General features: G+C 33.9%; 1 protein-coding gene and 1 pseudogene across 1 annotated transcript; one reads left to right on the forward strand and one right to left on the reverse strand.

Moving 5' to 3' along the window:
• Positions 1–897: 897 nt before the first annotated feature.
• On the reverse strand, positions 898–2,822 carry LOC120175103. The gene is made up of 4 exons (XM_039181805.1): positions 2,733–2,822; positions 1,918–2,476; positions 1,661–1,808; positions 898–1,569 (listed from the first exon to the last, which is right to left on the reverse strand). Coding segments are annotated over exons 2-4 (573 nt in total). The 5' UTR covers positions 2,342–2,476; positions 2,733–2,822; the 3' UTR covers positions 898–1,568.
• Positions 2,823–8,581: 5,759 nt separating this feature from the next.
• On the forward strand, positions 8,582–13,708 carry LOC120175209 (annotated as a pseudogene).
• The last annotated feature ends 339 nt before the right edge of the window (positions 13,709–14,047 follow it).

Raw genomic sequence — 14,047 nt, forward strand, 5'->3', positions numbered from 1 at the left:
TAAAAAATCGATGATTTCATTATTGATCGTTATTCTCACTCTTGTTTTGGTTATTAAAGTTTAAAAAAATTCAATTTATTAATTAAACTTTTAATTTGTTCATATTTTGTTCATTTTATTATTAAATACTTAAAAAATTATGAAATGCTCTCAAAAATGGCTATCCATTTTTCCCATATATATGGGGTAAGGGGGAGGTAAGATAGTAGGCTACCCCCAACTCCAGGTTGAGAGCAACTTCCATAAGAGACCTCCGAATTATGAAATACCCTCCGTGGGACTCGATCCCACGACCTCAAGGTTAAGAACATTGTGCTCTACCAACTGAGCTGGATGGTCATATGAAATGCTCTCAAATTTTCTTATTTTTGTGAAAAAATACATAGTTTTATTTTATTTTTATTTCTCGATGATAAAATATTTTTTTCTAATATCTTAACGGTGAGAAGATGGAAAAGGTGAAACAAACTATATATATTAATTTAATGCTACTTGGATTATGAATATTATAGATCAAAATGATTTAGGATTTCGCAAGTTTTAAGTTTAAATTGAGTTTTTATGAGCTTTAAAGTTAATTAGGTAAAATCTAAATTGATAGAGTGGTAAGAGACAATGATGCGAGTTTGTTGATATTTTGAGATCGGAGAAGATGTCGAAAAATGACAATTGCAACATTGACATGACACAAGGATGAAAATATAAAATTTTCAATTTATATTCATTTTTAGAGAAATACGATAATTTTTTTTAAAAATGAGGAAAATGATCAAAATAGAAGTGAGAATAAAGTTGGGTGACGAAATTATAGTTTACCCTTGACTTAATTCAATTCTAAATCAAAATTAAAACAAAAACAAGCACACGTGAATCCACATGACCTGACCCTGAAGGATCGTCAATTACTTGTCATCCGGATTAATACTCATTTAATTCTCCATGGTATCTTGTAAAATCAAGCTCTTACTTAACCTGCAAGATACCGATCGTACGACGAGTGGTAGCACCGACATGCGACGGAGAAACAAAGAATACCGGAAACTCCTTGCTCCGACGTCAACGATGCATATATCTAGACAAGGAAGCCTTCGAAATACGAAGAAATTTTATACCGATATTGAAGATATCGGGGTTTGTAGAACTCGAGCCTGACCAAATGAAGTAGATTAATGCAGAGTAAGGATCAAGAAAAAGATAAAACATATAGTATTCAGATTTGTAAGTCAACTTGAGTGTTGATCTCAAAAAAATTCAAATCAGATTCTCCAGCAAGAAACATGAGTATTATGCTATTATTATTCGAAATCAAAGAGTTTTAATGAACATGGCGTATCAGGGGGAAACAGTACACATGACCAGGTATGTTGCTGTGCAGGCTGTAGGCTAATTATTCGAGAGCCACGGCCAAAAATTGGCACCGTACATTTAAATCGAACCCGCCTGACTTGCATACAAGGGTGCAGGGACAAATCACCGGGAAAGTTAAAACTCCGGAGACTCGACGGCCGTGAACACAAAACGTTGTTTGGTTAAATGGCTTTGATGGAAGGGAGCAACAAGTACTTGTCCCTATAGCCACAAATAGAGTTTTCGAAATCGTATTTTTATCATTATTTGATTAACGAACCAAGAACATATCAAAATGTGATAATAAACGTACTAGGGAGATCCTGAAACTGGTTGATTTGGAATGATGGCAGATGGTTTCTCTGAGAATTGAACTGAGATTAGACCTCTGTTCAGTGCTCCGGCTCCGGCTGGCACGGGAGATTCTTCGTTACTTGTCGGTCTACCTCCAGTTGACATTCCTGCACAAAAACAACAAACAAATTTTATGCTATATTCAACTGGCTCTTGCAAGATAGTTGATGATACTGAATCCGAGCATCTTTACTGGAAATCTCAAAGAAATATTACCCTGGAAGATCACGACAATGCAAAAAATGACGGTAAACACGGTGGCAAGCACGTTGTTGCCGTGTGAAGTTGTTCCCTCAGCAGCCTTCATCTTCTTCAAGGCTTTGATCCGCTCGATCCTTGCGCGCTTCAATCTCGCAAGTTCTGCTATCTCCTTAATTAACTTCTGGTCGGCCGCATCCAACGACAGAGGTCTCGGAGGTCTAGGAGGCTTAGGAGGTTTACGTTTCTCTTTCAACACTAATCTATTCTCCTTACCATCCTTATCACAATTCGAGCTCCGCATTGCCTGCAAATTATCCACATACACACTACCACAACCCGAGACATCACCGGACAACAACGGCACAACGAAATCGCCTCTACCATTAACAGCTACTCCATTTTCAAGGTCAAATTCTAAAGCTTTGTCTCTAGGATCCATCTAATCTATCACTACAAACTGTAACAGTCCTAATCACAAACACATTACAAACATCAACTTGAAGAAGCAAAAATGGTGAATTTCCTCGGATTAAACTCACAAATTTAACTCAATAAACACGCCAATGAGCAGACCCTGCATCCATCAACAGAATATTAAAGGGTTTTCCAATCATAAAATACTAAAATTCCCATATATATTTTTTTATAAAAAATCAAGATTCCTTGGGGACTGAACCAAAGGAGGAGGCTTTGATGCATAAAAAGAAGGGATCGAAACCCAGAAAATGTAGCAATCGAAACCCCACATTCAACAATACCCAGTAAATAAAACAGCAAGCTTTATCAGATAAAAATAATAATTAGTAAGTAAGTACATAAAAAGAATATACCTTTCAGAGAAAGCAAGGAAACCCCAGATCCGATGCTAAGGGACACGCCCCATACACCAAGTTCGAAAGAAGAGAGAAGCTTTACTTACTTCAATCTACAAATCACACACACACACACACACACATATATATATATAATTCATAGATATAAGAGTGAGACATTAATGCGATTTAGAGGTTTTACAGCTTTACATTAAATAAATTTAATTTTAAAAAAATGAAGTTAAGGAGGGAACTTGGAAGGTACTCGATAAGTGGGAAATTGACAGACCGGACAGAGTCATTTGTTTGATATAAAATATAAGGAAAAAAAAACAGCATTTAGTCCCTAAATTTGGTAGATTTTTCAATTTAATCTTTAATTTTTTTTTGTCCACGTTAATATTTGTTTGAAGTTGGATTTTTCTTCATTTTGATGACACAATTTCAAAGTAAAATGTCCTAAAAATTATCAAATTTTAAACTTGTCAAATTTAAAGACTAACATGAATGGAACGGTTCAAAGACCAAATTAGAAAAAAAATGTCAAAGTTTTATGGAGTAAATGGTACTTTATCCCTAAAATATAATATGAAAAAACTAATTTCACACATGCTTGTTTATTAGAATTAGGGATGGCAATTTCATCCGCATCCGACGGTTTTTTATCTGATCGGGTCGAATTTTTTAAAAAAAAATTGGGTTCGAATAGGGTTGGGTTAGATTTTTTAAGGGGTATAGTTGGTCGGGTGGAGGGTAAAAAAAATTTCATACATGAGGATAATAATGTAATTTTCTTAAAATTTTTATTTTTAATTAAATCCTTAATTTATACCAGGTCGGGTCGAGTTGGATTGAATGCAGGATATAAAATTTTTAGATTGAGCTAGGTTATGGTGGAGGGTGCATATTTTCGGATAGGGTTTGGATTAAGGTGGAGGGTGCATATTTTCGGGTTGAGTCCGATTGACAAAAACCAGAATCTAACTCGATTCATTGTCATCCCTAATTATAATTATATATGTTTAGAGTTTGGGATTTTAAGATAGTCTTAAGATAATATTTGTTTACAATTTTTTAATTAATTAATAATGTATATACGTTACGTACTTAACTATTAGAATTTAAATCTTCTAAAAATAATAAAATTATCTTTTATTTCTGAAATAATCAAATAGTTATCATTATGTAAGCTTTAACTTATACAGTTTGTATAATATATAGTAGGAAATATATAATATGAGTTTTATCAATTTAAATTAAATTGGCTAGTGATGGACAAGTAAGTTATGTCATCAATTAGAATAGTTAAACACATTGATAATCAAATAAACAAATCCATTAATTTAACTAATATTAAGGTAATTTTATGAGAATATTACTTTTTATTATTTTCATAAATAATATATTTTTTTAAATCTATTCTTGAAAATAGTACTTTTTATCAGATGATGTATAGTAAGGAATACCTTTATTAATGTGTTAGGGATTTTGGAGAGAACTTCTAAACTTGATAGCATTATGGGCGTGTTTGGTTCAAGTCATCTCACATTATCGGGGGAATAAAATGTCATTCCTCCGTTTGGTTGACAAATATTCTCAGTCCCCGGTAATCCTTTATTCCCAACAGTGGTATTTTGGGGATATATTACCGGGAATGTGATTACCCAATTCCCTTAGGTATTGTTGGATTACCGGCGTTTTGGATTAAATGTCCTTAAATTGTTTTTTCAAAAAATATCATTCTTCTGTCGTTGAATAAAAAAATTCTACGAAGGTTAAATTACAAATTTATCCTTAAACTATTTTAGATTTACAAAAAAATCCATAATTAGAATTTTATATGAAGTTCAGGGGTTAAAATAAAATTTTACTCTTTCATTAAACATATTTATCTTCTCAATTTTGTAAAAAAATTATATAAATTTTATGAATTTAAATTTTTTAAAGAAAATATATAAATTAATTATAGTAGAATTCAACTTGTTAAAAAAAACAAATATATAATAAGGACAATTTGATAAAATATACATTCAAATAATTTTTTATTCCTTTAACCAAACATTGTAATCTTACATTTCTGCTCAACGAACCGAACACAAAGTACAACATTCCAAGTAATCTTATTCCCGCCGGTAATTCTATTCCCGCTAGTAATCTTATATTCTGTGAACCAAACGCACCCTTAATATCAAAATGAAATGAATGAAAATAATAGGTTAAAATTGCAAAATTATTATATAAATATTATAGAAAATATGTGTCAGAAAATCATAATTACATAAAATATGACCACGGTAAAATACCCAATCTTAATGTGTATTACATTTAATTTATTCTAAATTTAGTTATAATATATAACAAATATATAATATATGGATTATTGGGTAAGCGTAAGGTAATATTTATTCGAAAATAACTTTCAACCATTTGACATTAAACGTTTACTTTCATGATACTCTTGATACTCAAACACGAAACCTCAAGAAATATCAATAATTCATTTATAACCGATGTCACTCGATTCATGCACAATATATGAATTACTGAGGTTGCTCGATTCGTGCATAATATATGAATTACTAAATTTGTCTGATTGATATTAAGTCGATTTGATAAAGATAATCAGGACTTATAATAAATTAATAATCGATTAATTGTTTAGATTTAAATATCGTTTCGTTAAGTCGTTTATCATTTTAATCGAATCTGCTGAAAAATTCAATTATTCTCCAATTTTTAATATGATAAAAGTATTTTAATTGAGGTGTGTCGATCAATATTGAAAAGTAAAGTTGTAATTATTATAATAAAATGTAAATATATAATTAAGTAGAACTTATGCATTAGTAAAGGTAAAATTATAATTTATTTCTAAACATAAAGTTAAAATAGAAAAACTAGAAAACCTAGCTTTTACCGTTGGTATGAGACAATCGTTTCCACCGTAATTTTTTTTTAATTTTATACCCGTTAGACATTAATTTTACAGTTAAAATAGGTTTTTCATCTAAAAGTGCTTTTAGAAAGCCACCCCTGATTAAGGATGGGCGCATGGGCATGAGACTCAAACCTGATGGGTTCTGACCCGATTCGGGTCGGGTTCGGATTTAGGGTGAAAAATACTAATCGAACCGAAAAAATAATTTTACCTTATATATTTAGGGATAATTACAATAATACCCATTTATATATTATTTTTTCAATTAAGTCACTATTTTTATTGAATAAAAATAATATTTTTATTATTTCGGGTCGAGTTGAGATTTTAAGTTATATATCGAGTCGGGTGAAATCTTGTTTCAATCAAGTCGAATCTCGGATGGAAGATTCATTGTTCTCGGGTCGAGTGGACCAAAAACCCCACCTATGCCCATCCCTCAAACAACAAATGGAAAGCAATCAACTGAATTCTACATATAATTCATAGCAATGACACCATATTCAATAAAATTTGGAAATATTGTGTGGAATTTTCTTTTTTTAAAAATATAGATGTTGAGAAATTATTTTAGGATTTAGATAGTTTGTTACCATGTATATTAAACTCGTCACGAGAACGATAAATTATATAAAATATATTTAAAAAAATAAAATTCTTCAGACGGACCGAAAAAAAATATATAAAACACATCATGTCTACACTTATTATTACTATTATTATTATTATTATTATTATTATTATCTCTTTGTTGATGAAGATAACTCCACACATATTCAGAGTATGTCACTGTGACAGAGGTAAAGAAAAACAATAATGTGCTGGGGAATTGGATTTATTTCAAGTTTGGTCATTGCTGTCTTGTTGGGAAGCTTTTTGGACCCATTTGCCTAAACATTATCAGATACGATGTTTGCTGCAATAATTCATCGAAGAAGATCCATCACATTGAAAATATCACTCAATAGTCAATATATATAGATACGTTGGTCTCTATCAAAGTCTATTTCCATGCCCTACCATGTGATACATTCTTTCATTTTATCTTCATAAGTACAGAAAGATTCTTTGATTTTTTTTCTGTATGAATGTATGGATGCATCATCATCGTCACTATAATCATCATCGTCGTCGTCACTGAATATTGATAATTGTAACTTAAAAAATATATGTTAAGGATGCGTTTGGTTCACGGAATATAAGATTACCAGTAGGAATAAAAAATTACCAGGGAATAGGATTGCTATGAATGTTATATTTTGTGTTTGGTTGGTTTAGCAAGAATGTAAGATTATCGTGTTTGGTTAAATGAATAAAAGATTATTGGAATATATATTTGACCAAATTATCCTTATTATATATTTGTATAATATTACAAATTGTAAAATATTTATATATTTTCTTTAAAAAATTAAATTCATAATTTTTTCAAGGTGAATTTAGGAAATTACAACTTAAAGTTATTTGGAATTGAATTTTGTTGTTGTTGTTGTATATAACAGATTGTCGGCTTACCCTCGTACTCAATAATAACGATACCCATAAATGATTATATTTTTAGACAAGTGAATTGTTCAAGTCTACCACTATTATTAATCGAACAAATCAACTTTTTTTTCTTATAGTAGCATTGACGAATCAAAAAATATTTGTTAAGAGTAAACGCACATATGTTAATAACATACAATTTCTAAATATGATGGGTATGAATAGGGATGGACATGTGTCGTTAGGGGTGTAAACGAGCCGAGTCGAGCTCGAGTAGTGCTGAGTTCGACTCGACTCAAAAACTCTGAAATGAAGCTCGACTCGACTCGAAAAATCTCGAGCTTAATATTTTCAAGCTCGATTCGAACTCGAAATCCTGAACTGAAGCTCGTGAGCAGCTTGAAAAAGCTCGAAATGGAAAAAAATTCTTAAACTTAACTCGATTGAAGCCTCAAACTCAAACATGAACCTTAAATACACGAAAATCTTACTGTATTTAAAAAAACAATACTTAAATGGTAATATTATTAATAATTTATTTTTGAAAAAATAAAATCTTAATATAATTAATAATTTATTTTTTAAAAAATAAAATCTTAATATATTATGTTTTCGAGCTGCTCACGAGCTTTTCGAATCGAATATCAAGTAGTTCGTTTCGGCTCGTTAAGAATTTAAGTCGAGTCCATTCGATCCGAGTGTTTATCGAGACTTGATTGAGTCGATCTCGAGTAGCTCTCGTGATCTGTCTCGTCTCATTTACAGTCCTATGTGTCGGGTTTTTGGTCCATCCGACCCGATAACAATGAATCCTCCACCCGAGACTCGACCCTACCCAACAAAAACAAGATTTTACCCGACCCGAAACAATAAAAATACTATTTTTATTCAATAAAAATATTGAGTTAATTGAAAAACAATAATATATAAAAAGGTATTATTGTAATTATTTTTAAATATATAATGCAAAATTATATTTTTTCGGATCAGATATTTTTCACCCTAAACCCAAACCGGACCCGAATATCACATTAAAAAACTCGACCCAACCATATCCGAACCCAATTTTAAAAAACCCAACCCGATTGGGCCAGATCGGGTTGAAACCCATCGGGTTTGGATCCCATGCCCATCCCTAAGTATAAACAAAATTTATGGATAGATACCGTCAATAAAATAAGTAATTAATCGAAGAAAGCTCAAATTTTAGGATAGACATAAAAAATTTCAAGATGAACTCTATCAACTAAATAAATAATTAATCGAAAAAATTAAATTTTAAAATAAGCATATGTCCAATCACACCAAGTCGTTGCTCCGCCGCTTATCGTAGTATTATTTTTTAGATCACACCTGCAATTATGGGAAACAAGCATTCGTATGATATCGGTAGGGTAAATTAAACATTCTTATCCATATTACATGTTTCCTCGATCGAATAGATTGAACGCTGTGAGTCTAAGCCCCGAGCCGTCGGGTTAACTAGGCGGGAAATTCTTATTGCCGTATAAATGGCGGGAAATTCCTGATTTTGCCACTCGATCCTATTGAAAACAGTTTAATCTCCACTGCTGCAAATCCAACGGCCACAATTTCACCAACATCGTTTATATCCCATTCACTTCGGAGCGCATCGTTTACGCACGAAAAGTAGATCCCTCCTAAAAGAAGAGAAGAAAACACGGAGGAGAAAAAGAAAAAAAACCCCTTCAATCTGAGAAAATAGATGGCGAAATCATCGAAACCGGCGTCGTCTGATGAAGCACCATCCAACGGCTCGAGTTCATCGAAGGAAGAGTGGGTCGACGATCAGATCAACGGTGACGAAGACGACGAAGAAGAGCTCGAAGCCGTCGCTCGCTCCGCCGGTGCTTCCGATGAGGACGAGGATGATGACGGTGCCCCCGATTCAAACGCGGATGACGGTGACGAGGTAGCTTTACGATTTTACCCTTGTTTTGCTTTCGGATTTTTATGATTTCAGTAGCCAGATCTACATTTTTGGTTGTTTGTGGTTAACGTATTCCAACAATTGAATATATATGGATTTATTTAAGATTTTACGGTTTACACTTTAGCATGGATTTTGCTTCTAGGATTTTTAATAAGTTGCTGAGAAGACCTCCATTGTCTATATTTATATTCTATAATTTCTAGTTGTTTGATCTTTAGGTTTTTTGTGTGGTTAAGGCCAGCCAGCAATTGAAAAATATGTTGAGATTTTAGTGCTTACACTTCAGTATGTATTTTGCTTATAGGATTTATAATAATTTGTTGAGGAGACCTTCATTGCTTATATTTATGTTTTATGATTTTTGCGTTCTTTTTTCCTTTTACCTGCTGTATGAGTCTAGCAAGGCCGACCCAGATATTAGTAAGCGAGAAATGGAGAGATTAAAAGAAATGGAGAAACTAAAGAAGCAGAAGATTCAAGAAATATTGGATGCTCAAAATGCTGCCATTGATGCTGATATGGTGTGTATTCTAGAGAAAAGTTTCATTTATGTTAATATCAAATGTAATTAATGATGTTAAAAAAAACAAGTGTAATATATGGGTTGCTAATGGTTGGTTTAAATATAGAATAAGAAGGGGAAGGGGCGTTTGAAGTATCTTTTGCAGCAGAATGAATTGTTTGCTCATTTCTCTAAAAGTGACCTATCATCATCTCAAAAGAAGGTGAATGGAAGGTATAGGCTCTCTCCCTTTTTATAAGGGTGTTGAAAGGAAATATTTATCTTTTGTGGTGTTTTCATGGTATTACTGGTTATACTTTGTAAGTGGTGGGGTTGTTTTCTATTTGATTTTAATGGTTTCTTCCACTTATTAAATTTAGGGGACGTCATGCATCAAAAGTAACTGAAGAGGAAGAAGATGAATAGTATCTCAAGGAGGAAGAAGATGGTTTGTCTGGAAAAACAAGATTGGTGACTCAACCTACTTGTAAATTCTCTCTGAAAATTTACTTAGAGAACTCAGTTTAACTGGTTTCATATTTCTTAACACGTTCCTTGCTCTTTTCTATCCTCGCTCCAGGCATTTAGGGAAAGATCAGGGACTACCAACTGGCTGGTTTAAATTGGCTTATACGGCTGTATGTGAATGGAATAAATGGAATTCTTGCAGATGAAATGGTATGTGTTGCAGCCATGGCTTTTGGTGATTCACATATTGTTTAAGTTCATTTGGCAAAGCTTGTTTTTCTGATCACAATAATATATTTTTAGCTGATGTTTGTTTACTATATTATTGTATAAAGGGACTGGTGAAAACCTTACAAACTATTTCTTTACTGGGCTATCTGCATGAGTACCGTGGAATTACTGGCCCTCACATGGTTGTTGCTCCAAAATCAACTCTTGGTAACTGGATGAATGAAATTCGTCGATTCTGCCCAGTCTTGCGAACTGTAAAATTTCTTGGTAATCCTGAAGAAAGAGAAAGTTGCTTGATGCAGGCTTTAGTGACAACTCTTTTTTTTTCTCCTGTAATATAGTTCTTATGTCTTCTAATTTCTACAGAGATACATCCGTGAGCAGTTACTGGTTGCTGGGAAGTTTGATGTCTGTGACACAAGTTTTGAAATGGCCATTAAGGAGAAGTATGTCTTGCGTCGTTTTAGTTGGCGCTATATAATTATAGATGAAGCCCATAGAATCAAGAATGAGAATTCACTCCTTTCAAAAACAATGAGGCTCTATAACACTAATTACCGTCTTCTTATTACTGGTACTCCACTTCAGGTATGCCTTCAAATGTTATGCTACAGCAGATGTGGTCATCCTTTATGATAGTGACTGATGAACATCTTACTTGGTTCATTATATATATATATACACTTGTGTGTGTGGTTTACTGCCCAGAGATTTTTAGTTCAGCTGAGACTTTTGATGAGTGGTTTAGATTTCTGGTGAAAATGACGAGCAGGAAGTCGTTCACAACTTCACAAGGCAAGTTAAAAATCTATACCTATTCATGGCTGGCATGTTGCCTCCCAAAAGGAAACTATCTGAAAGTAGGAATGTCCCTGATGCAGAAACATTACTACAGAGCTCTGCTGCAAAAAGATCTTGAAGTTGTTAATGCTGGCGGAGAGCGTAAGCGTCTTCTGAATATTGCAATGCGGCTGTGTAAACGCTGTAATCACCCATATCTTTTCCAAGGTGCTGAACCTGGACCACCATATACCACAGGGGACCATCTAATAACCAACGCTTGTAAATTTACTTCCTGGAACATATTGAATCCATTTTTTGTTGAATGAAAGATGACCTTACTGATTTATTTCCAGGTAAAATGGTTCTCTTGGACAAGCTACTGCCAAAGCAGAAAGAATACGATTACATCAGCCTCATCGATAAAGAAATATGGACAAACGCATATGATGGTGGATATCAATATGGACACATGACGACCAACTTGGCTAAGGCAATCAATTCAACCTTAAAGGGTGCACGTCACTTACCTGTAGCGGTTTTGGTAAAAACTATATATTTTCGTTTGGGGGCGCTTTTTGCGAAGCTCGAGGGACAAGCTCAAACATGGATGCAAGGCGGTCATGTATATCACTCTAGATTAGTTATAGATCTACACAAAAAAATTATGCATCAAATGGAATGTATGTAACAAGCTTCTCTAGAATGCATGAATTATTTCGTGTCACAGAGTTGTCGCGACCTCTTCAAGGGATTGAAGCTGTGTCGTTAAGAGTAAATCTACGGGATAGATGGTGCGAATGCGGGTTTTTTCAAGCTCTGAAGTATCCATGCTCTCATGTGATAGCAGCTTGCTTGCATACCCGTCAAGAATATAATTGTTTTTTGGATCCCGTATACCTACTATCAGAAGTTTTTAAGGTATACGAATTTGAGTTTCCCCCATAGGTAATGAAAAAGACTCTGATTATGTTCAAAATTGGGTTTCGATTGTACTAGATCCGAGTTTATTGAGGGAGCGTAGTCATCCAAAATCCACTCGAATACCTCGCATGCCTCAACTGTAAGCCCTTTCTGAATTTAATGTTTTGTTAAATAGTTTGCTCGTTAGATATTGTAGCTAATAAACATTTCAATATCTCAGCCATGATTTCCAGTTTTTCAACACTCAGAGGTTGAGTGAGTTGTATGAGAAAGAAGTACGCTATCTTATGGTATGTATGAATAGAGAGCAAATATCAATTCCTATTTTCTCCAACCATCGAATTGCTGTTGGTTGTGATTGATTTTTCTAACCAGAATTTTTTCATTAAAATCAGCAAACCCATCAGAAGAATCAGGTAAAGGACACAATTGATGAGGCTGAACCTGAAGGTGGAGATCCATTAACTGCTGAAGAGTTGGAAGAAAAGGAACAACTATTAGAAGAGGCGAGTAGAATGCATAATATGTTATGTTTATATATATGTGTGTACATACATATATATATATATCATTTTCTAAAATACCCATAAAACCCCCTCAACCTTAACTACTTAAACTGGAGGATATTGCATTCTTAAGTGCATTCGAACTTATACCCTCTAGATTGTTTCAATAGCTATGTGCCAATTGAGCTAAGACTGAGTCTGCTATGCTTATATTATTGATGACTTAAATTTTGGGTGCATCAGGGGTTTTCTTCATGGAGCGGGAGGGATTTCAATGCATTCATTAGAGCTTGTGAGAAGTATGGACGGAATGATATCAAAAGTATTGCTTTAGAAATGGAGGGAAAAACTGAGGAGGAAGTTCAAAGATATGCTAAAGTATTTAAAGAACGGTACAAGGAGTTAAATGGTAAGTAGATGTGATTTCGAGTGTAAAACTTTGATTAGTTTCATGTATAGCTTCTTCCAGGAGATTTCTTTAAAATGGTTTGAAGTAAACATATTCATGAAAGCAATTGGTTAATTGTTGGGGTTTCATTATACTGCAGATTACGATAGGATAATTAAGAACATTGAAAGAGGGGAAGCCAGAATTACTAGAAAAGATGAGATCATGAAAGCAATCGGCAAGAAATTGGATCGCTACAAGAATCCATGGCTGGAAATGAAGATCCAATATGGTCAAAACAAAGGAAAGATGTACAACGAAGAATGTGATCGGTTCATGGTGCGTCTTATAGTCTTTTTCCGTCACATGATTTAATTTTTTAGTCCACCTTAGTGTTGTTTTTCTTTGTGTTGTTTATGCCCTTGCATCATATGTAAAACAGATATGTGTGGTTCACAAGCTTGGATATGGGAATTGGGATGAATTGAAGGCGGCATTCCGGACGTCTCCCTTGTTTCAATTCGATTGGTTTGTGAAGTCACGGACAACTCAAGAGCTTGCAGGGAGATGTGATACCCTCATCCGATTGGTCGAGAAGGAAAACCAAGAATACGACGAGAGGGAGCGACAAGCCCGCAAGGAGAAGAAAACTTGCCAAGGTTCTGTATTTCGATTCTGGTTATGCATATTTCTTCGGGGGGTTTTTTTCTTACCATGATTCTCAATGTTTTTACATTTCAGAACATGACCCCATCAAAGCGTGGCGGGAGGCAGCAGCCGATTGAGAGTCCTGCTCAACTAAAGAAACCGAAGCAGCTATAGATGGATGATTATGTTGTCTCGGTTTGATTCTTACTGAAACTTCTAGAATCTGGTGATCAACATTGTTCCCCCCCCCTTTTATAACAATGGTGCTTGTCTCCATTTGCAGGGAAAAAGGAAGAAATGATTTGAGCGATGGTTAGGTTATGGAAGTTGTGTAATATGATAGGCTACCATACTTATATTTTTCAGAAGAGATGGCAATGGCTGGACCGGAGTGGATTTTGTTAACTTGAATTTGATTCGAAATGCCTAATGTTTTAGGTTGATGCCATACAACGAGGATGGTGAAAACTGAACGTATAAGCTGAAAACATGAAATCCATACATAA

This window comes from Hibiscus syriacus, unplaced genomic scaffold, assembly GCF_006381635.1.
Source record: "Hibiscus syriacus cultivar Baekdansim isolate YM2019G1 unplaced genomic scaffold, ASM638163v2 tig00112159_pilon, whole genome shotgun sequence".
NCBI classification, from domain to species: Eukaryota; Viridiplantae; Streptophyta; class Magnoliopsida; order Malvales; family Malvaceae; genus Hibiscus; species Hibiscus syriacus.